This window comes from Melozone crissalis, unplaced genomic scaffold, assembly GCF_028551555.1.
Source record: "Melozone crissalis strain CALT ecotype California unplaced genomic scaffold, PUWL_Pcris_2 ptg000045l_1, whole genome shotgun sequence".
In the NCBI taxonomy this organism is placed as follows: domain Eukaryota; kingdom Metazoa; phylum Chordata; class Aves; order Passeriformes; family Passerellidae; genus Melozone; species Melozone crissalis.
Window position 1 is genome coordinate 3,709,435 of NW_026535823.1, and position 25,193 is coordinate 3,734,627.

General features: G+C 54.1%; 3 protein-coding genes across 3 annotated transcripts; all 3 read right to left on the bottom strand.

Annotated features, from left to right (window-relative positions):
- Positions 1 to 384: 384 nt before the first annotated feature.
- On the bottom strand, positions 385 to 8,183 carry METTL13 (methyltransferase 13, eEF1A lysine and N-terminal methyltransferase). Its single transcript, XM_054286144.1, has 8 exons — positions 8,016 to 8,183; positions 5,895 to 6,642; positions 5,058 to 5,257; positions 4,345 to 4,540; positions 3,602 to 3,745; positions 2,804 to 3,013; positions 1,589 to 1,720; positions 385 to 716 (listed from the first exon to the last, which is right to left on the bottom strand). Exons 1-8 carry the CDS (start codon positions 8,166 to 8,168, stop codon positions 442 to 444), a joined length of 2,058 nt encoding a protein of 685 aa, XP_054142119.1. The 5' UTR covers positions 8,169 to 8,183; the 3' UTR covers positions 385 to 441.
- A 334-nt stretch (positions 8,184 to 8,517) lies between these two features.
- Positions 8,518 to 12,230, bottom strand: ITPA (inosine triphosphatase). Its single transcript, XM_054286155.1, has 8 exons — positions 12,143 to 12,230; positions 12,000 to 12,057; positions 11,848 to 11,912; positions 11,285 to 11,358; positions 10,689 to 10,720; positions 10,037 to 10,152; positions 9,016 to 9,092; positions 8,518 to 8,799 (listed from the first exon to the last, which is right to left on the bottom strand). Exons 1-8 carry the CDS (start codon positions 12,203 to 12,205, stop codon positions 8,679 to 8,681), a joined length of 606 nt encoding a protein of 201 aa, XP_054142130.1. The 5' UTR covers positions 12,206 to 12,230; the 3' UTR covers positions 8,518 to 8,678.
- A 2,334-nt stretch (positions 12,231 to 14,564) lies between these two features.
- Positions 14,565 to 25,134, bottom strand: VAMP4 (vesicle associated membrane protein 4). Its single transcript, XM_054286156.1, has 7 exons — positions 24,922 to 25,134; positions 23,668 to 23,714; positions 23,322 to 23,372; positions 17,017 to 17,117; positions 16,420 to 16,499; positions 16,205 to 16,256; positions 14,565 to 15,240 (listed from the first exon to the last, which is right to left on the bottom strand). The coding sequence occupies exons 1-7, from the start codon at positions 24,985 to 24,987 to the stop codon at positions 15,212 to 15,214; spliced, it is 426 nt and encodes a 141-aa protein (XP_054142131.1). The 5' UTR covers positions 24,988 to 25,134; the 3' UTR covers positions 14,565 to 15,211.
- Positions 25,135 to 25,193: the final 59 nt, after the last annotated feature.

A 25,193-nucleotide genomic window follows, 5' to 3' on the forward strand; every position in this document is an offset into this window, starting at 1 on the left:
GCCATGGTTACCCTGGTGTGGCCCACAGGAGGCCCACAGTGCCCGAGCAGAGCAGCAGACCCCCCTCAGAGGACGAGCACAGCCTGCAGAGCCCCCTCAGAGGATGAACACAGCCTGCAGAGCCCCCTCAGAGGATGAGCACGGCCTGCAGAGCCCCCTCAGAGGACGAGCACAGCCTGCAGCAAAGTTCCCTCAGAGGACGAGCACAGCCTGCAGAGCCCCCTCAGAGGACGAGCATGGTCTGCAGAGCCCCCTCAGAGGACGAGCAAAGCCTGCAGAGCCCCCTCAGAGGACAAGCATGGTCTGCAGAGCCCTCTCAGAGAACAAGCACAGCCTGCAGAGCCCACTCAGAGGATGAGCCTGCAGCAGCAGAGCCCCCTCAGAGGACGAGCACGGCCTGCAGAGCCCCCTCAGAGGACAAGCACAGCCTGCAGAGCCCACTCAGAGGACGAGCACGGCCTGCAGCATGTCTGCCAGCACATAGGAGCTGTCCCAGGGCCGGCCGGGCTGGCGCAGGGCTCCCTCCAGCGCCCGTGCCCGCGCCCCCAGCTCTGCGGGGCTGCGCCATTCCGCGGGGCCCGCCTGGCACAGCAGGATCTCGTTCACCTCGCCCTGGATGCGGCGCGCGTAGAGCAGCGGGAACACGGCCCTGAGGGCACCCAGCACCGACTCCTTCAGCCGGGAATCGCGGCACACCAGGTTGAGCACGAAGACTCCTGCAGCAGGGAGAGAGGACGGAGCTCAGAGCAGCCTGTGCACCCACTGTCACTGTGATATTTATGAAAAATCCCTTCGCCAGGATTTTTCTCCTGAGAAGCCTCAGAAAAGAAATGTAAACAATAATTACCTGATTGCTTGGAATGTGCTCTGGAGGTTGCTCACCAAGAGGTGCATCTTTGATGATTGATTCCATGTGAAATGTTTTTAATTAATGACCAATCATAGCCAGCTGTGTCAGACTCTCTGAGTCTGTCACAAGTTTTAATTATCATTCTTGTCCAGCCTTCTGATGTCTCCTTTCTCATTCTTTAGTACAGTTTTAGTATATAATTCCATATAATATAATTTCACTTGATATATAATATGATACAATATTATATGATTGATATGATATGAGTCATATCATATATAATATCAGCCTTCTGAGACCTTGGAGTCAGATTCTCATCTCTCACCTCATCCTGGGGACACTCACAACACCCCAACAATTGGTGACCACACCCCACCCTGCTCCCTGCCACCTTGGTGAAAATGTCTCCCTCACTGGCATTCCCCTGGTCCCATTCCCCATCCCTGCTGCCACATGGGTGGTGGGTGACCACGAGATCTGTTCTCAAGTATTGCCCACACCTTCTGCTTCAAGAAACCTCTGCTGGCCCCTTGGGATGTCTCAGCTTGCCTCAGGCCATCCTGCTGTCACAGTGCCCACTGAAACACCCAGATGCAGGACCCCCAGGAGAAGGGGATGCCATGCAGCAGTCCTGGCTGTAGCCAGTATTCTCCAGGATGAGAAATGGTGGCACAGCCCCAATGCCACACAGAACTGGCCAGCCTCGCCACAGGGACATGGCCACATCTCCCCTCCTACCTTCTGGCTTGAGGATGGTTTTAACTTTCTGCAGAAAGGGCTCCTCCACAAAGGCTGGAGGTGGGCAGCTCATCCCCACCGTGAGGTCTTTGCTGTCCACATCAAACATGATGGCATCATACTGGGCTGGTGCTGCAGGACAAAGCACAGACAGCTGTTATCCTCTGGGACAGAGGTGAGCTACACACATGGGAAGGCCAAAGATGGGATGGTCAAGATGCCCCTTCTGCCATATTATGGGTGACTTTTCTGCTGAGGTTTCTCTTTACAAGCCCTTGGTGCTGGGGGAGGCAACAACCTCTACAGAGGTTGGCAAGGACAGGCTGTGAGCTGCAGAGACCTGGTGAGGCTGGGGACTGTGACACAGGGCAGGAGATGGGCAGGAAGGGGAAGCAGGTGGTGACAACAGCCCAGGACTCTGCTACCCAGCATGGCACCCACTGGGCTCGATGGGGCTCTGGTACCTTGTCCCAGATTGCCATGCAAGATGTTTTCCATTACCATCTGTATGGCAGATTACCTTTGTCAAGTGGGCAGTTTGCTTTATCTCTCTCTTTGAGTGACCACAGTCACACCTCCCTCGGGAGGGGACATTGCTGATAACAGACTATTGAATGTCACTGCATGGCTGATAAGAACTACAGCATCCCATTGGGAGATGTGAGCCCAGAGGGAGGAGCCAAGCATTGCTACCTGGATACAATCTGAGGTTTCAAACATTCCTGCCTGGATACAATCTGAGGTTTCAAACATTCCTACCCAGATATAATCCAGAGGTTTTGAGACACCAGCACAGCTTCTCCACGGGATTCCCCAGAGGAACAGCAGCTGCCTCTTCTCCCACTGGGTCTTCAGAGGAAGAATCCATCCTTCTCTACAGATCCCCCTTGCTCCAGCAGAACCACCCCTGACACTGCAGGAGGGCTGCAGCCACAATTCCAATGGGACTGCCACCAACACCCTGACCCACAGGGTGCCAGGTTGGGTTCTGACTCTGTCAGTGTTGTTCTAGTGTACTGCATTGTTTATTTTATCCTTTTATTTTTTCCTTCCCTATTAAAGAACTGTTATTTCCTGCTCCCATATTTTTGCCTGAGAGCCCCTTAATTTAAATTTTATAGCAATTCAGAGGGGTGGGGAGGGTTTACATTCTCCATTTCAGGGGAGGCTCCTGCCTTCCTTAGCAGACTCCTGGCTTTCCAAACCAAGACATACCTTCAGCTGCCAGCTTGGCCACGTAGTCCAGGCCATCGCAGACGTGCACCTGCATGCGCTCGCCCTGGCAGAACCCGAACCAGCGCGTGGCCACTTCCAGCATGGAGGGGTCGATCTCCACCACGGCCACGCGGGCCTGAGAGAAGTAATCGTGGACAAAGAGGGGCAGGCTGCCCCCGCCGAGCCCCACCACCAGCACTGCCAGCTCTCCTGCCAACCAAGAGCACCCAGTGAGCCTCCAGCATGCCATAACCCCACTGCTTGTCTGTCATGGACACATCTTATGAAAAATCCTCTTGCTAGGACTTTTCTCCTGAGAAGCTGAGAGGTCTCAGAAATTAAATGTAAACAATAATTATCTGCTGCTGTGGAATGCAACAGGTGCATCTGTGATTGGTCTCATGCGGTTGCTTTTAATTAATGGCCAATCAAAGTCCAGCTGGCTTGGACTCTCTGGTCAGTCACAAGATTTCATTATCATTCCTTTCCATTCCTTTCCTTTCAAGCCTTCTGATGAAATCCTTTCTTCTATTCTTTAGTATAGTTTTAGTATACCATTTTCTTTTAATATAATATCTATCATAAAATAATAAGTCAGCCTTCTGAAACATGGAATCAAGACTCTCATCTCTTCCCTCATCCTGGGACCCCTGTGAACACAACCACACACCCCACCCACTGTCCCCAAACCACTTTGGGAAGGGTGCACAGGGCACCTTGGCTAACAGAGCCTTTCCCCAAGGGGCTGTGGCGTGGGGACACTGCCCCAGCACAGCCTCCCACTGCTGGCCTTGTCACCTGGGAGGGCGTCGGGGCCCCCCAGCAGGCAGAGCCCCGCAACCATGGCCTTGTGGTGCTCACAGCACAGGTAGCTCTTGTCGATGGCTCCAGGGGGCTCTGTGGGGCTGGGTTTCTTCTTGTCCTTCCTCCTCTTCTTCTGGCCTGAGGAACAGGAGACACCACCAGTAAGGCAAGAGGGAGATGGAGGTGTTTTCTGAGAACCAGCCACCCCCAACCCTGTCCCACCCACGGTGTAGGAACACTCCCAAGTGTCACAGACATATTTTATGAAAAATCCTTTCCTTAGGATTTTTCCTCCTGAGAAGCTGAGAGGCCTCAGCAACAAAATGGAAACAATGGTTATCTGCTGCTGTGGAATGCAACAGGTGCATCTGGGATTGGTCTCATATGGTTGTTTGCAATTAATGGCCAATCACAGCCAGCTGGCTTGGACAGAGAGCCAAGCCACAAACCTTTGTTATCATTCTTTCCTGTTCTATTCTTAGCTAGCCTTCTGATGAAATCTTTCTTCTATTATTTTAGTATAGTTTAATATAATATATATATAATAGAATAATAAATCAAGCCTTCTGAAACATGGAGTCAGATCCTCATCTCTTCCCTCATCCTCAGACCCCTGTGAGCACTGTCACACCCAAGGCTGCTCTAGAGCACGATCCCAGCAGGACTTCTACCTTCCTCCTGTATCTCTCACTCTCTGTAACCCTAAAAAAATCAGCCTTGGCCCCTGTCCCGTGTACCTGGGAGAGGTGTGGGCGCCAAGAGCCGAGCCTCAGACTGCACCACATTCCTGTTCTGGAGGAAGATGAGGCGGCGGAAGTAGCAGCTGCCATCTCCCTTCACGTCCTCCACCACGAAGTCCCCGCTCAGGGCGCTGCTGCCACGGTGCCGCACCGCCCGCACCCCGATGTCCCCTCCCACGGACAGGAAGGGCACCTGCAGGGAGGACAGCGCTGCTGGGCTTGCCTTTCCCACTGTCCTGACTGAGCCTGAGCCAGGACGAAGCAGACACAAGAGAGGAGCAGTGGGACACCACAGGAGAGCTGGAGATCTGCACTGGATTCACTCCCAACACAGGGAGCAAACACAGCAAGAGTTTTTGCAAGAGCTCAGATGTGTGGAGTTGGGGCAGGAAGGAAAAGACAGAAGGAACAAGGAACAGAAGTTAAAGCCAGGATTAAGACACGAGGCTGGATGCTTTTAGGGTTTCTGGATCTCTGCTTTTCTTGGGATATTGGGTTTTGGAGGGCAAGGACTTCAAATCCTGCCTCCAAGCACAGACAGACAGCTAGAGGGAAAGCCAAGAGAAGCTGCACCTCAGGCCCATCTCCTCCCCACCAAGGCTGGATGCTCACGCCTTGCAGCTCGGTTTGCCTTGGAGGAGAGGCTTTCCCTGCAGGCAGAGCCAGCCTGGCCCTGCTCTGGGAAGCCCAGCAGGGCAGTGGGGGCTCACCTGCTGCCGGGCAGGGAGGCCCGGCGGGGCCAGCTCCATCACCTTCCCCGAGAGCTCAGCCTGGATGGCGGCCATGCCCTCGTAGAGCTGCTCCCTGTGCAGCGCCACCGTCAGCAGGCGCCCGAAGCCCGCGCTGGCCGCCAGCTGCCGCCGCCCCTCCTCCGTCCCAAAGAGCCACTCGGTCTCCCTGCCCTGCGGGACTGCAGAGGGGCTGCCATCAGCCTGGGCTGCTCCCGGCCTGGAGCCTCCAGGGAGGAGCCACAGGGAATGGCAGGACATTGAAGGGAGGTAGCACTGCTTGGTTAGAGCCAGGAGCTGCCCTGATTTGGGCAGGCTCATGCAAGAAGCTGGAAAAGCCACATCTCATTAGAAAGGGGGGGTCCAACAGGCTCCTGAGCTGTCTCCAGGCTGTGGGAGCTTTACAGGCATGCAGGGAGGGAGTGGTGCTGCTGGCAGAGGCTGACACATCTCTGTGGGTGCAGCCCCTGCAAGCCAGGACATCCACAGAGAGCAGCAATGCATTCCCAGCTGCTAACTTGGCTGTCACCAGTCTCCAGGCAGGAATCAGCACCTTGGAGGCAGGGCAGGCAGTGTCCCTCTGCCCAACAAGCTCCTCTGTGCCACATGTGTGCTTGCACCACCCCACCACAAAGCCAGGACTAAAACATCACCCCATCTGCAAAGCACATACCCCACTGCAAATCCAGGACTAGAACATCACCCCAACCCCACACAGGTGAGTTATTTCCCTCTCCAGCCCCAAATTCAGCAGGCCCTGAAGGGCTGGCTGCTTTGCAGCTCCTGCACCTGGCTGCAGCCTGCCCAAGCCGTACTCACTGATGAAGATGGCAAAGTGATTGTCCCGGGAAGGTTTCACCGAGGGGCTGTCCACCACGTGCAGCGTGTAGCGAGGCTTCCCGCTCTCTCTGTCACACAGATCCAAGGAAACCTGCTCCCTGCAGGGGGTTTTGCTGATCTGGCTGCAGAGCAGGGCATAGTGCTGCCTGTCCTTCACCGCTGCCAGCAGCCGCTCCGCGCTCTCCACGCGCAGCGGCCTGTCCTGCTCCTCGGGGCAGATCTCCAGGATCCCTGCTGCCGAGCCAGGCACCTTCCTGAACTTTGTCATCACATACACAAAGACAGGCAGCACAAACTGCTGCTGGTCCCCACTGCTGCCCAGCTGGTGGACACGCACCACCCAGCCTTCCTGGGAGAAATATTCCACAGCTTTCTTCAGCACGTGGGCTTGAGCCAAGGAGACGCAGAGGTAGCGCCCTCCCACCTGCAGCACCCGGCTGATCTCAGCAAACATCTGCTCCGCCTTGGCTAAAGTGGCCTCCTCCTCATCGCTCAGCAGGGCATCCAGCGTGCCTTTGTCCAGGACCACTTGGAAGTGGGCATCAGGGAAGTCCATGTGCAGCATGTCCATCAGCAGGTAGCTGACGCCGGGCCGGGCGCTGGCGCTGCGCTCCTGCATCTGGCGCACGGCGGCGGCGCTGAGGTCGATGTTGACGATGTCCTGGCACACGCCCACGTCGTACATCTGCTCGCTGAGCTCCGAGTTCCCACAGCCCACCACGAGAACCTGGCCGGCAGCACAGAGCAGGGAGATGGTGACAACACCCCGGAAATACCGCCCTCCCTATTTTAGGAGCAAATGCCAGATGTGTGTGGGAAAACCACACCCTCGGGGCCTGCAAACTCGCTCTGCATGGCCCAAGATAACACATCCACAGGGAACAGTCCCATGGCAGAGAAGTGATGTGTCTGCTGCATGCTTTTTGAGAACGACCTCGGAGTTTTAACCCCCAGAGCAGGGCCACCCAGGGGTCTCTCCTGTCCCCTTGCTAAGGCACACTGGGGGCTTCACATTGTGAAAAAAGCGTATTTTACGATTGGCTTTTCACAAATATTAAAATGAATATTATATGTGTTGTGTGAGGAAGTAATGCTGTATTAATTTACTTAAGTAGTGGGTTAAATATAGCTTTAGGTCATAAAAAAATGTTAAAGCAGAAACGATGCTATGTAGGATACTTTTTTAAATAAAGGATTCGCAGTGAGATAGCAGCCACAGGACACCTGAATCTTTCAGAGAAAGAGAATTTATTGCTCCATTATCAGAAGAAATGAACTTCTCTCTGCCTGGCTTGGGCAGGACGACACCATCAGGATTCAGAGGAAGAAGCTGACAATGACCAGACAGAATCCTGTGTTTGAATGGAATTTATGCATCATGTATGAGGTGTATGAATATGCAACAGGCTGTTGTTTTTAAGGGTTAATCCTCTGTTAACGAGGGTCCTTTTTCAGGCTCGTGCTGAAAAAGGTACCCAGACCTCTGTAAGTCTTTGGTTCTATTGTCTCATATTGTCCTAATTCAAATTGTCCAAATTATTATTACTCTAATTGTATTACTATTTTTATAACTATTTTATTACCATTAAACTTTTAAAATAAAAAAAAAAAAACAAAACAAAACCAAGTGATTGGCGTTTTTCACAACATCATCTACGTCAGTCCTCGCACACAGCACCAAGCAGACTGGAAAAGACCTTTGAAAATGGAGAGTCCAAGCTATGATCAAACACCACCGTGCCAACCAGACCACGGCACTGAGTGTAACATCCCATTTCTCCTTAAACATCTCCAGGGACGGTGACTCCATCACCTCCCTTCTAGGCAGTCCACTCCAATGTCTAAGCGCCCTTTCTCCGAAATGTCCACCCTAAACCTTCCCTGGCACAGCTCCAGACTCCGTTCTTTCATCCTGTTGCTGGTTGCCTGGCAGAAGCAGCCGAGCCCAGCTGGCTACCAGCTCCGTTCAGGGAGGTGTCGGGAGCGATAAGGTCAGACCTGAGCTCCTGTTCTGCAGGCAAAACCAGCTCAGAGCTGGGGCCCAGGAGCTCTGGGGGACACAGCGCTGGCTGCCAGCGGAGGGGACACGGCGGGGCTCACCTTGTCGCGGGGCCGCACATACTTGTGCAGAACGGGGCAGAGCTCCGGGAAGGCCCCGTACCACTCGAAGGGCCGCTGCCCGCGCTGGCGGAAGAAGCGATCCCAGTAGCGTGCGGAGCTGAACTCGGCGGGGCTGCGGGGCAGCAGCTCCATAGCAGGGCCGGGCCGGGCCCCGCTCCCGCACGTGCGCGCCGCGCTGACCGCTTCCGGCTGCGCGGCATGGCGCGCCCGCCGCCCATTGGCTGCTTCTGCCTCGGCCTCTCCCCATTGGCCGGCTGCTCCGCCTCGGCCGCCGCCCATTGGCTGTCTCCTCCCAGGCCGCTCCCCATTGGCTGCCTCCGGCTCCGCGCTCCACGGCGCAGCGGCCCCAGCGCGCCCCCGCCCGGTGCCGGTGCCGGCGCCCGTCCCGGTCCGAAGCCGCCCCCGGATCACAACGGCGCAGCTCTAACAGCGCGCACCGCTGGGCTCTGCTGCAGCAATACAAAGGAGAGCGAGGCAGCCGTGGGTTCCGAGGAGCAGCTTTAATGGCAGCCGCAGCGGAGGGAGTCCCGGCGGCGCTGCCGGTGACGTGCACCCCGCCTGGCCGGGCAGGGCTCGGACACGGGGATCTCCGGGGTCCTTTCCCACGCAGGAATCCCGTGTGGATGTGTGAGCTCCCTCGGGCTAGCTGGGCGAGGGGCGGGGCTCTGCAGAGGCGCTCTGGACAAAGAAGGCGGAGAGCTCGCTCAGCGCCCGGTACCGGTGTGAGATGGAGTTCTTCACCGCCTTGGGCATTTCGGCGTAGCTGCGGGCACAGAGACAAGTGTCAGGAGCAGCGACGCTACAGCACATCCCTGAAGCACTGAGAGCTCCCCCTCTGCCTCCCTGCTCCAGAGGTTTCCCATCACCCCTGTGTTCTGATCCAGGAGAACATGTGCCCCTGATGTCCTTCTTCACAAACAAGTTCCCCTGGACACCCATGACCAAGGTTTGCCTTACACCAAGGTGAAACACCACTTACGTCTGGTTGTAGCCATTTGGCTGAAAGCAGGGATCCCAGCCAAAATCCCGAGGGCCCCTGGGCTCCACTATCACTCCCTGCCATGAGAAAGCACAGAAAACCATTAAAAGAACACAAAAAAGCACAAAAACCCCCTAAAAACTGCACTTCCCTTGCAGTTACATCTCAAGCCCAGACAGAGACACGCAGCCACAGCTCACAGTGCAGCCACCACAGCCCCTGCAGGTGCTGTCCCCTCCCCAGGATGTGACCAAAGCCAGCAGCTCCAAACTCACACTGCCCTAGGGTGGCAGTGCTCTGACCTCTCCAAACACCAGAGCTGAGAACTGTTATACAGAGGGAGAATTTACTAGGAACTAATATTTATATTTACTAGGAACTAATATTTAAATTTACTAGGAACCAATATTTAAATCAGTGTATTGACTAGGAATTAATATTTAAATTCCATTTTACGCATTCATTTTTTTATCTTGACATTTAAATTTTTTTATCAAACAATTAAACGATTTATCCCTACATTAGCCAAACCATTTGTCATCGATACACTTTCAATGAACGTTCCTTTGCATTTCCTAGTATCAAAAATAACCAACCATCCAACCACTCCCAAACAAACATAGAATTAACCCCAGAACTAACCCTCCCCCCCAAAAATCCAAACAAAAATACAAACCATGATCATAAATCACCAACCCACCAAATTTTATATTTTTGTAGCTTATAACAAGCATGACACTGAAGATGTCAAGATGGCTGCCACACACCCCCAAGGACAAAAGACTTAGTCCTGACCTTGCTGTTAGTTTTTGCTAGGTATACACATGCAAATATCCGTGCTCCATACAATTCCCTAAGAACTGAACACAGAGGAGATGGGGCTGAGCAGACTGAGGTAACATTCAGTGAGCACCCCTGAACACAGGGCTGCACCCCAGCACCCACCTCCCCTCCCCAGTGTCCCCACAGTGTCCCCAGAGTGCCGGTGGCAGCAGAGCCCCCCCCAGCACGCAGCACCTACGTGGGTCTGGCCCTTGAAGAGCCTGACGGGCTCCTCGGGGTCGCCGCTGCTGAAGGCGAAGGTGCAGAGCGCGTAGGCAGACTTGTCCTCAAAGCCAGCCAGCAGCTTGTACAGCCCTGGGGGGACACACAAGGGAGCCTGCAGTGCCTGCTGCTCCCTGGGAGCACAGCACAGCCACCCAGGGCTCCACAGGGCACTGCCGAGCCCCCTGGCGCTCCTGGCAGGATCCCTGCCTGCTGTGACTGAGGCCAGAGCTCAGAGCTCAGCTCCAGAGCCCTGCCGTGGATCTGGCAGAGGAACCAACCCAGCACAACTAAAGCCCCCAGTGCTTGAAAGTGATGAGTGCTCGTGTTAATGAGACCAGCAGAGGATTTGCAGTCACACTCTGAGCTGTGGGGTCAAGGCACAGCAGGGGAGGGGAGTGTTAGTGGAGCCCCAGGGAGCAGGAGATCCTGCAGGTCACGCTGAGGACAAACGAGATGCTCCCAGGAGCCCTGCCACCAGCCTGCAGAGGCAGGAGTCTGGGAATCTGCTGAGAAAAACATCCCAGGAAGGAGGGCACAGAACCTGCTGGCTCCCCCAGCATGGGCAGGGAGCCACTGCAGGGGCACAGGAGTGGGTGACACACAGAGCAGTGACACGAGGGCAGTACCTTCTGGTTTGAGCTTCTCCAGGAACCATTTTCTGAAAAGGAAGGAAAGAGGGAAGATCAATTTTTGCAATTATCTCTCAGACACACAGACATCTTTGTGTTGCTTACATTCTCATAGGCCTTTGAAACCCTCTCAGTGTGCTGTAAGATCACTCATTCTGCACCATTTACCAGGAAGGACACACTTACCTCTTAAGCTGAAGGGGACACAGTGAAACAGCAGTGGGGTATTCACTGTATCCTAGTTATGATGTATATAAATACATAATAACTTTGTTATCTTCTGGATTAAAGCTGTCCCTAGGAGAACCTATGGGGCACTCATGGCAGTCCTGCTGAAAGGCTTTGGTGCCTTTACTGCTCTTTGCACAGCTTCCCAAGCTGCCACAGCAGGCAGCACAGATTAAAACCAGAGCCAAGAGCCCAGCTCTGTCTGTGATTTACCCCAGGGGGGGCTCAAGGAGCTCAGTGCAGCCCCTGGGGTGCAGGAGGAGGGGCAGGGCACAGCCATCACCTCCCTGACCCCGGTGTTCCTGCAGTGTGGAGCCCACCCTGTGCCCCTAACCCTGGCACATGGAAGGGGAACAGCCACTTACATGTAGGGTCCCGGGAGGCCCCCCAGGGCATTGAAGCACAAGCAGGTGTCCTCTACTATAACAGGTCCCTGAACCTACAGTGACAGCCCAAGAGAAGGAAAACGTCAGACCTGAAAGAAGGCATTATCTCCAAACCCCTTCCCTTGCTCTGCCCCATCCTCATGTTTCGACTTGACATCAGAGGCAACACACACCAGACAGACACAATGAAACCCAAACTGCCCCCAGGCAGGCCAGAGGGGCTGAACAACAGCAGGGAAGGTTTCACAAGGAGAAGGTTTCATAGGGAAGGTTCCACCAGGAGAAAAACAAGCAGAGCTGAACATCCCTGCCATCCTGGAGGACAAGCAAAGGGAAAGCCTGTGTTCCAGAGGCATGCCTGCAGGACAGCCAGCCCAGAGCCAGCAGACATCAAACTCTTTGTCCTGCAGCCACCGGGCCTGAAGGAGCTTCTGTGACCTCCCATAAACCAGCCCAGGCGGGTGATGGGAGAGGATCCCTCAGTGTCCCCGCCCGGGGTCCCTCCACACCCACCCCGCCGGGAAAGGAGGAGGAGGAGTGACCTGGCGGGCGGCTTCGCGGCACTTCTGCACCGAGATCTCGTCCGGCTCCCCCTGGTACTCGGGCACTGCGGACACGGGGACGGAGCGGGGGTGAGCACACGGCGGGGCCGGGCCGAGCCCTCACACCCCGCCAGGCCCTGCCAGCAACTTACGGTCAATTTTCTTCGCCACCAGCGCGTAGGGAGAGGAGTCCCCGAGGATCTGCGTGACCTGCGCAGGGAGAAGGGAGTTCCAGGGCAGGGAGGGACAGAGACAAACCCGCTGGCCAGGCCCGGCCCGCTCCCGCCGCCCTCACCTCCTCCAGTTTCTTGGCGTTGCCGGTCACGAACACGACGCTCCGCCGCGCCGGCGCCGCCATGCTGACCGCGCGCTCGGGCCCTGCGCGCCCGCCCGCCAATCAGCGCCCGCGGCGCGCCGCGCCTCGCAGCGCTCGGCCAATGGGGAACGTGTCCGCCCCGCAGCGTCCAGCCAATGGGGAGGGCGTCCGCCCACGCCAGAGAGGCGGGAACTGCCGGCCGCGGGGGGCGGGACGTGTCGCCATGGCAACCGGCCCGTCACGGCGCCGGCCATTGCAGCCCGCGCTGCTTTCCTGAGGTAAAATCAGCCGCAGTCCAGGAATCGGCAAGGGAATTGTGCTCCAAGCTCTGTTGCTGCTCAGCCTCCCACCTCAGGCGCGTCTCTGTCATCGAGTTTCCTGTGTCGGAGCCATAAAGTTCCGTCGCTGTTGTTTTGCTGCTGGTGGCGCCCCTCCCAGCCAGAGCTGTCCCTTGGGAACGGCTGTGCCCAGGACAGCCCCAGCACTGAGGGACTGGAACCTAAAAGCGATCCACAGCCAATTCCAGCAGCTCGGGCAGTGCACTGATATCAGGTTGCCTTGCGGCAGCTCTCCCTGCCCTGCAGCAGAAGCTCCAGGCTCGAGTTCTGTGCGTGGGGCCGGAGTGGAGCCCTGCAGGGTGGGCAGCAGGCCCTGGGAAGGAGCAGCAGCAGAGTCCCAGCTCTCCCAGCGTGTACCCTCCTCACTGCCAGACCGTGCCAAAGCTCCTGCTGTGCCAGGGGACTCCCGTGGAGGGATTCCTTTCCCCCTGGGAGGCCTCTCTGCACCCGTGTCCATCCCTGTCCTGTCCATCCCCCTTCCCCTCAGGCATCAGGGTCACAGCACAGGCTCACACAGCAATCCTCAGAGCAGGAATGCACCGCTTTTGCCAGAAGATGCCATTCCCTGTACAAAAGAAAACATGAGGAAAACAGCAGCTGATGGTCTGTCCTCTGCACGATGCAAGAATGGGTAAAACAGACCCAAAGCTTGGGTGAAGGAGTTGTTTTTGTTGTAGAAGTTCCTTCATAACATCTCCTAAGTGAAAACCAATCCCCAAGCATGCAGACGCCGCTGGAAACAACAGCCCTTCCCTTTCTGCTGACTGCAGTTCTCTCTGCCACCAGCCCAGGGTGGGACAGCACAGGCTGCAATATAAAACCACAACACCAATGGAGTGTGTGGAGGACTGCTCTGTACCACCCCAAGAGCACACATTTCTAATGGTCTTTCCAGCCTTGTGGGAGGAAAATAAATCTATAAAACTTGCTTAGCAAATTCTATTCCTGTGATGTTTCTGACCAGGACTCCTGTGGCACCAAGGTCCTGCTGTGGGTGGCACAAGGAGCAGGAGCAGTAAAAGGCAAGGCTGGGCTGTGAGAAAAAGGCAGAGCAGCAGCAGGAGTGAATTAACTCACTTTCCAGCTGGCAGCACATGGTACCAAACAGCTCAGTGAGATCTGCAGCCCCCCTGGAGACAGACCCAGTCCCTCCTCAGCCACCTTCATGGTCCCTTGCAGGCAGAGAGTAGCCAAAGGCACAGGCTACTGTGATGACTTTTGTCCCTTCCACTGAGTGTATGATAAAACCAGCCTATACTTCAGGAGGAAAAGCCCAGCTTGCCCTCCTGATTGCCACCTGCAGAGATCAGCTCTCACAGAGGGGAAAAGCCCTGTCTGTATTCCAGCTGGGCATGGTTGATGTTGAATCCCATCCAGCCCTCCAGGCTACCCTGCTCACTCCTAATCCCCTTCTCTGCATAGGGCAGCACTCAGGGGGGAGCTGTGCAAGCTCCTGGGGGCAGGCTCAGAGCAGGAAGCAGGGACATGGCACTGGAAACTCTCTGGGGCACCGTTTCCCCTCCCCAGAACCATTTCAAACACGTGCTCAGCAGGACAACCCTGCTCTCATCAGAAAAAGAGAAGCAGAAGAGCTTGGCTCAGCCAAAGTGCCAGGCTCAGGGCTCGAAAGGAGAAGCTCCCAAAAATAAAGGGCCGACAGAAATGCCACCAGCACTTCTGGTGACACTGAGGCTGGAAACATCAAAACACCACAGTGCCACCCATGGATAGAGGAGTTGAGTTCCTGTTCATTCCAGCACTGGGGTCCCCAGTGCCCACATCTGGGAACAACCCCCACCCCAGTGGATCACAAGGCAGTGAAACTGGCTGCCATCCACCACCACATCATGGTGAAGGGCTCTGAATGTGAGCTGAGCTTCTTCACTGTGGATGGAGTCAGGAGAATTGTTCTCCAGCTGTGTTCTTATATCATTGTGCTGCTTGCTGGGTTTTACTCACATTCCTTCCTTTTGGTTAAGGACACACAGAAACAGGGACTCCCAGCCTCAGAGAGCCCTGAATGGCCTCCAGGACTTTATGAAGATGTGCAAGAACTCCACGTGTACAGTCAAAAATAGGTTTACTGGAATGTCTTTAGTCACAGCTGGAAGCAGCAATACTGAAAACACTGAGCTTGTGCATTCCCATGGCAGGACCAGAAAGTCTTCTGGATTGTAAAACCTAATTTCACTTTTTCTCTTCTCTTTTTTTTTTTTTTTTAACAAGAGAAAAACAACACCCTTGCAGTTGTCCTCAAAAGAATCAGTTCCCTATAATGGTGCATTTCCCTTCAGACATTTATCCCCTCCTTTTCTCTGATTCAGAGTCCCCTCTGCCTTCCACAGCAGGCAGCAGGGAGCTGCTCAAACCATATTATTATTATTATAATTATTATTATTAATATTACAACTCAACCATATATACAGATAGACCATAGGGGCAAGTAGCCAGCTCCAAACCAGAGACCCAGAATTCCACAAAACAGATGGTTTGGGATCTGAATCTTGTGTTATAAAAAGAGTCTGACAGCAGGACAGGTAAAGGGTTGTTTGGTAGCTCTTCAAACACTCCCTTAGAGCTGGCTGCTTGCCACCACCTCCTGCTCCCAGGAGAAATAACAACTTCCAGGCTATATACAGATCTCTCACTGAAATTACACAGCAGGTTGGTTATCCCAGAGGCAGCTCCACCAGAGCCTCCAGCTGCCCTGTCAGGAGCGGTACTTCAGCACTATGGGCACTGCAAAACACAAAGAAAGAAACTCTGAGCACACAGCCATCCCTGCCAGGGGGAGCCCCCATTTCTGCACTGACAAACCCCAGCAGCTGGGAGCAGAAATGTGTTCCCAGCCCCCAGCTAAAGCAATCTGCTGTCTGCACACATGCTAGACAACACATCCTGCTGCCTTCATCTCCTTCCAGCTTCCCAAAACAAAACCAGATGGGATTTTCCATCAGGCTCTCTCTCAGCCCTGCTGCCAGCTTTGCCTCTCTCACTGCAGGCTGTGTGTTAGGAGGACAACAGGCCACAAGGGCTTTGCTGAAGGAACAAGATCAGTTACAGAGCTGCCCCTGGGCACTTCAGTGGGAGGAAAACCCTCCAGAGCCAGTGGCACAGAAGAGCTGCACTGCCTGGATCACTGGAGCACATCCTTCTGCAGGCAGAGGGATCAATTATTGCTGCCTGGAACAAACATGCTCTGGTCATTCTGAGCTGTTTGGTAGGAAAATCAGTGACATCCCTGCTCTGGGGAGGCCAGGAAAGGCAGAGAGCACAGGAAGGGACCAATGGCAAAGCCACAACAGCCACTCAATGGAAATTAGGCAGCACATCAACTTTGGGATGAGCATTTGTAAACAGCAGGCTCATTGCAAGGTGCCTGATACATGCAGAGATGTTTCTGGAAGACATTGCTCTAGCCTGAAACTCTTCCATGTACTCCCACCCACCCTGGGATCAGCCAGTGCCAGCCCTGGGTCAGCACAAGGCTGGCAGGGCACTGGGGGCTTTCTCTGGTCACACTCAGCAGGACTTGGCTGGAGCTGCTCCTGTGTGAAAGAGGAGCACAGAGAGCTCTGCAGGGCACAGTGGAGCCCGTGGCGTGGCTCAGGTGCTGTCCTCAGGGCCAGCAGCACCACAGTGTCACTCCCAGCATGGAGGGCCACCAAGATGTCCATGGCTGGGCTGATGAGGAGCTACTCACCAATGATCACCAGCAGCAGAATGACCACCACCATCGCTATGATCGCCTTCATCTGCAAGGGGAGACACGGGCACCTTACACAGGGAGCCAGGGGCAGCTGCCCTGAAGGAGCCCTGTGCTCCCAGCTGGGAAGCAGAGCTGCTCCAGCTCCTCCCAGGGCAGGCAGCTCAGCACCCTCCTACAACCCAGCCCTGCCTGCTCCCCTCCCTGCTCACCTTACAGTCTCGCCACCACATCTGTCTCCGGAGATGCTTGGCTCTTTTGCTGAAAGCTGCAGCATTGTCTGACAAACTGTCTGTTAAAGGAAAGAAAAGAGTCAGTTCAGTGGTGCACACACTGGCACAGCACCCACTCACCTGTTCTAACCCCACTCAGTTCTATGCAGTAAAGAGCCAACCACAGCATGATTCACCAAAGCCACAGCTGGGCCGATGTGACACCCTTGATTCACCAAAGCCACAGCTGGGTCAATGTGACACCCTTCTCCAGAGCACACAAGTCCCACTGTGCTCCCTCTGTACTGGCTGCTCTCTGGGGACAGGAACATGCTCTGCAAGCCAGTGGCCAGTGCCAGAAGACAGACCAATCTACCTTTGCTTGAAGGACAAACTGGATCCCAGCACCTCCAAACGAATATCTCTGCACAGAGCAGCAGGTGAAGGTGGAGACTCAGCAGAAAGTCAGATGTGCAGCCCGAGGCTGAGCAACACCACCCTCAGCAAGGACAGAAATGTAAGGCCAGGTGTGACAGGAGGTGCTTTCAGCACTGCAGCAGGGTACCCTGGCCCAGCAGAGCTGAGTTTGCCACACACCTGATTTATCCTGCAGGTCGTCCAGCCGCTCGCCCCTTTCGATCACCTTGGTGATGTTCTCCTGCATGACATCGATGACTTCATCCACCTGGTTCTGCACACTGGGGAGCAAAGGCAGTGGGAGAGGCAGAAGTGAGCACCAGAGCTGCCCAGCCTGGCAGGAGCTGAGAGCTCACCCACAGAAATGAAAGGGCACAACAGTGGAAAGGGGTGGATGGGATGCAGAGAAAGCCAGAGGTGTGGCATGGGGTGGGATGGATCTGCTGCACTCCCAGGAAGGGAAGGGAACACAAGGGGCTCAGAGGGAGCACCGAGAAGTCAGCAGAAGTGGGACACCCTCTCTAACACCTGTAACACACAAATGCAGTATGAAAAGGCACTAATTGCTGTTGGTGGGCACCTCTGCTACAGAAGAGCTCACAAAGGGGAAAGAAGAAGGAAAAAAACCAAACCTTATCTTTCTACATTTCACAGACCTCCACATCACACCTTTGCTCAATAACTTGGGGTGAAATCAAATCACTTCCCTCCTCCAGGCACTGAGTTACTAAATTAAACCCACCCTGCCAGGGGCATCAAGAGGATAGCAAAGAAATGGCTGATATGAACTAAACCAAGTTTTAATTCATCTTCTCCTAGGTTATGTAACTCTGTGGGTAGCCTTCAGTGAACAGCAGCCTAAATCACACCAGTAGGGTTATTAAAAATGCATTTATTCACTCCAAAAAAAAATACACTGGCAAGAGAGAAAAATTTTCCTGGTGGAAAAGTACTGCTCCATTCTGGTTTGTATTTTGGAGCTAATACACATTTGTTTTCCTGGAGATAGAAATGAGGATTTTCTTGAGCCCGGGGGATAATACATTGTTTGAGACATGCCGTTCCCAGAAAGGCAACGGCACCAGCAGCATCTTGGAGGCAACAACACAGAAATAGCTCAGGAGAGAAACAGCATATCCTCCCCCAAGGCCCACGAAACTGGAGCCAACACAGACTCAAGGCCAGTCAGTGGGGCACTGCAAACCACAAGCAGGGCTCTGGCCTCACCACCAGGCCTCTAATTAATTGATTAATTAGAGACATAGGTTCACACTGACCTATTTCTCCTACCAGTGCTCTCACCTGTGCTGGTGAGGAGCAGCTGCAAACAGCAATAGTGGTCACAATACTTACATTTACTTACTGTTCCAAATACAGGGGAGAATAAAGGGCATTAAAAGGCATTTTCCTCCCCAGAAAGCTCCAGAAAGAGTTCCACATCTCTAAATATCAAGGGGTTTCCCACCTTAGCCTTTCAAGTTGAGCTCTCCAGCACCACTGCACTGTGGCTTCCAGAGCTAGAAGAGCCAGGCAACCCCTCTGAAATTTCTGAGTCAACAGCTGTGACAAGGCACACGCTGGACTCCAGCAGCACATGTCAAAATGTGCTTTATTTAGGACAGCAGAAGAAAGGAAGCTGCCTTCTCTGCTGCATCAGAGAGTCTGTGGGAGCAGCATCTCTCTGAACCCTCCTACACCATGTGGTGGCAGCTCCTGCCTTCCCCACTGCCAGGAGCTCCTTATCTGGAAGGGAAGGGCACAGACAATGCCCAAAGAGCTCTCAGCAGGAGCTGCCCCGTGCCCAGGAGCTGCTCTGATCCCCTGTTTGTTTTACAAAGCCTGAGATGAGCAGCAGAGCTGTTGGCAGAGCTCAGAGAGTGGCACTGAGGACATGGACAGGAACACACAGCAGTGCCCTGGGGGGCCAAGTGTCTCCCCCAAACAGACACACAGCCCAGGGCCCACCCCTGGGCACTGGGGACAAGCAGGCACGTTCTGCAAGGGGCTTTCCTTACCCTGGCACAACAAACCCCAGCCTGGAGCTGCCAGCAGTGCAGCCACAGCTTGGGGCGACAGGAAAGCACCAACATCTGCTACCCCAAATGAGCCAACTTGGCAAATCCTCTAAGCCTCAAACACACACACAAGTCTACATTTGCACTATGTAAATGTTTCTAAAATCATTTTCTGGCTTCAAAAGAGAGAGATTTCCTCCCACAACAGATTTGTCACCAAGTTATCCTGGTACAAGTAACAAGTGGGAGCACACAAGGTTACAGTGCATCTAGGAACTTGCAGAGCAATGCAACAGCACCTGTAACCCTGCTAGTGCAGGTCAGAGCCCTGAGGGGGCTGCTGCAGTCCTGGGACACCCCAAAGTGCTGCAGGCAATAGAGGGTGGTAGCTTCAAGCTGCTGTGGTGGTTAACAGCATTTGGGGAGAGCACCTTAGTGCCCAAGCTGCTTCTCAGCATCCTGCCTCTTCTCACTCGAGCTGCTGGCAAAATGCTAAGGGCCCTTGTTACCAGCCCAAACCCTGGGCAAGCTGTCAGCTGTCCCCAAGAGAACAAAACATTGCACAGATGAAGAATGGAGAAAGAAATCAAGGTTTATAAACTCCCACAAATGTTGAGGCATTGACTCCTATGGAACACAAATGCATTTGGGTAGCACAGTTGGCCATCTGGGGAAAAAACCAACAAAACAACACAGCAAAGAAGAAGAAGGAAGAGGCCAAGCCAAGGAAATTCAGACCTCCACACAGCACCTTAACCAGACCCTAAGCCAGCTCTTTCTTCTCTCTCCCACCCTTCACTGCTGCCTCTCCAGGAGGGGGCTGAAAAATGCTCAGCCTATGTATTAACCCAGCAGCTACAGAACAAATTCAAAAATTCCCACTAGTCTGGCATGCTTGAGGTAGGAAACTCAAGTCACATCAAGAAGAAAACATTTTCTTATTTTATTTGGCAAAAGGGAATGAGTCCTCTAATACAAAGTGCATTTCCTCTTGGGGAGCTACAGGCTTTTGACACATCCACTTCATGTGCTTTACTCCTGCCAGATTTCCAAGAGAAATAAAGTGGAATAAATACCTGCCAGGAAAGGGAGCAAGACAAAACCATGAAATATGTTACTGCAAGTCTGATGCTTTTAACAAGGACAGCAAGTGTACACCATCAAACCAACAAGATCCAGTGGCACTCAGCTTGCTTTAGACTCCTCTCTTCTTGTGCTCTGCTGTTCCAGAGTGGGAGGAATAATCATTTTCATTGTGGGTTAGGTGCTGCAAACCTGCCAGGGCTGGTCAGGGTGCTGGGCTAACAGCAGTGCTGCATTCTGCAGACACTGGAAACAGCCTGTGCACACACATGGGCCGTGCTGCCCAAGGCTCTGCTTGTCTCCAAGCTGGCTGTTTGCACCAGCATCACACTCCAGTTTTCCACCCCAGTGATATTAACAGTGTGTATTTTGGTGCACATTCCACCCAAACACCCCTGGCTGTGGCAAGCACCCAGGGAAGAGAACAGGAGGAAGAGCCAAGGCAGATGGAGGGTACAGAGGCTGCACAGCACTCCCCAGCTGCTCCCAACAACGGGGTAACAGTGCTGAACCCACCACAAAGCCATGGACTGAAGAACAGCAGCCTGTGCCTCCCTGAGGCCTTTCAGTCACTGCAAGGGTTATTTCCAACAATGATTGCTGTCAGCATGGGCCTGCTATCACCTTCAGATGAAAGCCTGGACTGTGGCTCACTGCACAACCTGCAAGGAGCCCTGGGAAGCTGCAGTCAGCTCTTGCCTCAGGAGTTCAAACCATTCCCCAAACCTTGCCCTGCAGCCAGCCAGAGCCACTGGGGCAATGCTGACCCCCAAAGCTGCACCATGGGGATTCACAGACACCAAGGGGCTCCTGGGGAACCCCAGCACTGTGCTGAGCCTCAGCAGCAGCATGAACAAGAACCCAATGGCACAGCTCCCTGAAAGCACAAACATCAGCAGTAAAGTGAGGCAAGCAGTGCAGAAAAGGGGCTGATTTTAGCAGAATTTTAAAAAATATGGTCTGTGATGAGAAGCTCCTTTTCCAAAATACAGAAATCCAGCTGGAAGATGAACATCTCAGCCTCCCTTGAAAAGACTCTCATGCACACATTCAGCACTTCTTCCAAAGCCTCAAAGCAAAGGCAGAGAAAGGAGAACAGCTCTCCCTTACCTGTTCTCTGTGCCTTTGGGGAAAGGATAAAAGCCCTTTAAAAGCTGAGCTTCAGCTCCAGCCCACCCTGGGCATGGGAGGCCTCAAAGGGACCTCATGTGGCCTCCCAACTTCCAGAGGAGAGTCCACCCCAACCAGACACATCAGGACAAAGCTCAGCTGGAAGGGGACTGCCACTTCCTCCTGTCACTGTTGCTGTCACTCAGCTCTTTCCCCTACAAGGTTTGCAGTGTTCCCCACAGCTGAGCCAGCCTTGAGGGTCTGTGCTGCCAAACTCCACCCTGACCCAATCCATCCCCCTTCCTGCCAAGGAAAACAAGGAAAACTTTCCAGTGTTGCCCCTCACGTTGAACAGTTCCACACCTTTGCTCCCACAATCCCATCACTTTTTCCTCTACCCAATCCTCCCCCCAGTTTCTTTTTATGCCCATCTTCACACCTCAATCCTCCAGCCCCACACTGCCCTGGCCTCTCCAGCTTTGCCCAGCTATGCCTCAGCTCTCCAAATGCTCAAATTCCTCCTTAAAATGTCTTTTCCTTACAGTTTTATAGCAGCAACTCAACCCTTTCTTTGTTGAAACAAAACTGAGTCACTATGAGAGCAGGCATTGATCCTTACAGCACAAGGGCTGAGCTGATCAGAAACTTCCCAGTGATCTCCATGACAAGAAGTGATGATTGCATGGTGTGAGTGCTTATTAAACAAAGCAATCAGCACTGATGAGAGCAGAAAATAAATTCTGTTGTGTAACAGATGCTCCACAGGTGTAGCCCCTTGACAGCCCAAGGGACATTTCCATGGCTCATCCACTGTGTCCAGGCAATGTCTGGCAATGGGCAAGCCTGGTGTGTGGGCCACTAGTCACATCTATGCACCTGGCTATGTGTCCATAGTCACATCTATGGACTAGTCACATCTAGCTCCTGGCTAAATGCTCCTTTCACTTCTCTTCCTTTTCACAGTGCCATGTCCTCCTCTACCTGAGCCACTGCTCCCTTCTGCCAGGCTGAGACAGGGAAGGGAAGAGCTCCTGTTGTCTCCCACTAACAGGGAACAGACACTGCAGGTGCTGTCCAGCAGAGAGGCTGAAGGGATGGACACTCCCCCATCTCTACCTTTCTGTGCAGGTGAGACCCCACCCATAAACCCAGCTCTCAGCTTTCTCATTCCCTCCAGATCATGCCCTAAAGGGAGGCTCTATCCACACTGGCTTACCCCACAGAGCAGCTCCTCTCTACCAGCAGCATCCTCACACTCTGGGGGATGCCCAGAAACTCAGGGTGCAGCCCCCTGCCCTCTGCCTCTTGAGCAGCTCAAGTGCCCTTCACCCCTCAAGAAAACAAGCCCAGCCTGATGCTGATGGTGGCAGTGAGTCATCCCAGAGCTGTGCTGGCTTCTTCCCCGCATGGAAAAAATCCCTAAGCAGGAGCCACACACGGGCTGCAAACAATGAACAGCCTGAGCAATGCCCAGGCAGCAGGACCCACACAGATCTCTGTGCTGGCTCCACAGACATCAGCAAAGGAGCAGGGCAACACAGACCAGAGGTGTGTGAGTAACCCCACACTTGGATTAAATACCACCACCACATCCTTCACAGGAAAAACTGGAGCCCTGAACAAGCTTCATCCAGGAAATGACTCGATGGGAGAAGGATCCAGAGTGCTCACTCCTTCCTTCTTGCCCCACTCCTCCTCCTGCTGTAATGGTTTCCTGTTTTCCAGCTGCTCTGACCCCAGTGAGTCACTGCTCATCTCCAGGTGACCTATATCAGGTTTTTATCTGGAGAAGAGGATGCCAGAGCACCAGCTGCTGCCTAAACCCACGGTCCTGCTGTGTTCCTGGCCACTTACTTTGAAATGTTAAGAAGCATGTTACAGGATGAAGTAAAGAAAGCCTCAAAAATCAAAACATGATGCTAGGAAAGGTTAAAATTCAGGGTTAATGCTGTAGAAAAAGAGCCTCACAAAAGCATGGAACAGGTCACCACCAGAACACAGCAAGGGCTTCAGAAACTCCAATAAGCTACTGTGATGTTATCTTGTCTTTTCTTATCCCCTTGCCTCTGTCAACACACAATTTCTGGACAGGCTGCATCAAACTAAGATTTCCTTCAGCTGTGGACACGTGGGGTAGGACAGGTCAGTGAGAAGAACACAGACACAAGGAATGTTCATGTGATGAGCCACACAAAAATACTCTGACAAGACAGCAGCAGGAGCTCCCAGTGCCAGAATAAATTATTGTCTCTGTGACACTAAGCAACAACAACTTACTGCCTGATCTTGTCATTCCTGGGTCCAAACCTGGCTCCAGAAGGCCCCCTCCTGCAGGCAGAAAAGAGCAATCAGGACAGAAGGTACAATGAAAACCTGTTTTTAAACCAGACCCAAAGGATACAGCGGAAAGAACCAATGCCTTGTGCACAGAGAATTGTTTTCATACTCCCATCATCCCTCCCAGGTCTAAGGATCCACATCTCACTCTTACAAAAGGTCACACCTATTAATTCATGCTCAAGGCCAAGGCTCTGCAAGAACATCCCAAAGGAATCAAAGGTTTTCATTCCCAAGACCCCAGTTTTAGAGCTGCAGGCAGGTATGACACTGCATTCCAACTCACAAGAAAAAGTCTTCCTCTTCATCTGAGTCTTCCTCCAACAGGTTCCTCTGCAAACACAGAAAAACCATTTCATCAATAAGCAACCACCAATTCACACCCACATTTCCAGCTCTTAGGATGCAGGATTAGCTCTTAGGATTTCAGCTCTGACTGCAGGAAGGCTCTCTCTGCTCAAGGGACAGTCCCCAGCCCTGCACCCAAAATCACCAGGTCACCCACAGACACCCTGGGCTGTCCCATCCACTCCAGATGTGGAGAATGAGTTTTCTCCACCATCTGATGGCAGCAGCTGTAAGAGGGATGACCACAAGGGCAGAGGGGTCTGGCAGCTCCTCTGTTTCACCCCAAAGGACTCCCCTGGTCTCCCCTTTGCTGATCCACTACATTCCATGAGACCATCCAAAACCTGATTTTTAAGGGGAACCCCACAATCGCACAGTAGCCTGAATGTTCCAGACAAAACCATTTCTGCTTAGGGTCAAAAACAACCAGGAGAGGAAGCTGACACACTAAAACTGTGGGGCCAGGGACCCAGCAGATGGTCCTTGGGGTACCAACAGTCGCTGCTTTCCCGTGTGTAGCTCTGGGCTCCCACCTGCAAGCCTGATGCTCTGATGGTGCAGCTCACCTACATTTCCATCCTGTCACATTTGCTCAACCAACTCAAGCAAACCTGCAACACCGTGCAATAGTTCCAGATAGTGCTTCCTCAAGGGAGGAGCAGCCTGCTGTGGCAGCACGGGCTCTGCTCTCGCTGGCAGCTGTCGGAGCTGCAGCAGCGTTTCCGACCACAGCCCAACGCCAGCTTCAGCACAGCCTGACCCCAGCTGCTTAAATCCACCTCATCCAAACCAGGCAACTGCCGGGACCTGTACTCGATGCCTGAAAGCGAGGGGACCGTGGTGACAGGAGAAAAAAACAGCTGTAAAGCACAGGGTGACTTCACTGAGCTCCGTCAGCCAACGTGGGCATCAGGGCCAGGCCGTGTCCCCGCCCGGCTCTGCGGAAGGGCAGGAGGCTGGGGCACACCGGCAACTCCTGGCCATGGATGCGGCCCCAGGGAGCCGCAACAGGTTCACGAACCAGCCGTGACACACACGGACAGCCCTTACCGGCTGACCGGCGCTGTCACGGGCTCCGGGCCGCTGGGCCCCGCGGCTGAGGCTGCGGCGGCACCGACACCCGGCCAAGGCCCCCGTACCGCGGGCACCGAGCCCGGCGAGCCCCGCGCAGCCCCGCAGCAGAGGCACTCACCCGCTCGCTCTTCACCGAGCCCGTCACCTCGTCGTCGTTCAGGTGCCGCTTGAATTTGGGAGGCATGGCCGGTGTGTGCCGCGGCTCTGTGCCCAGGGAGAGGAGCCTGGAGGGGAGAGCAGGGAGCGCCGGGCAGGCCCAGGACGGGACCCGCCGCCCCCGCGCTCAGCGGGCCGGGCCGGGCCGGGCCGGCGGGAAATGGCCGGTGCCGGAGAGCCCGCTCACATCGACCGCTCCGCCCGCCGCGCCGAGCGCCGAGCTGCCGATGGCGG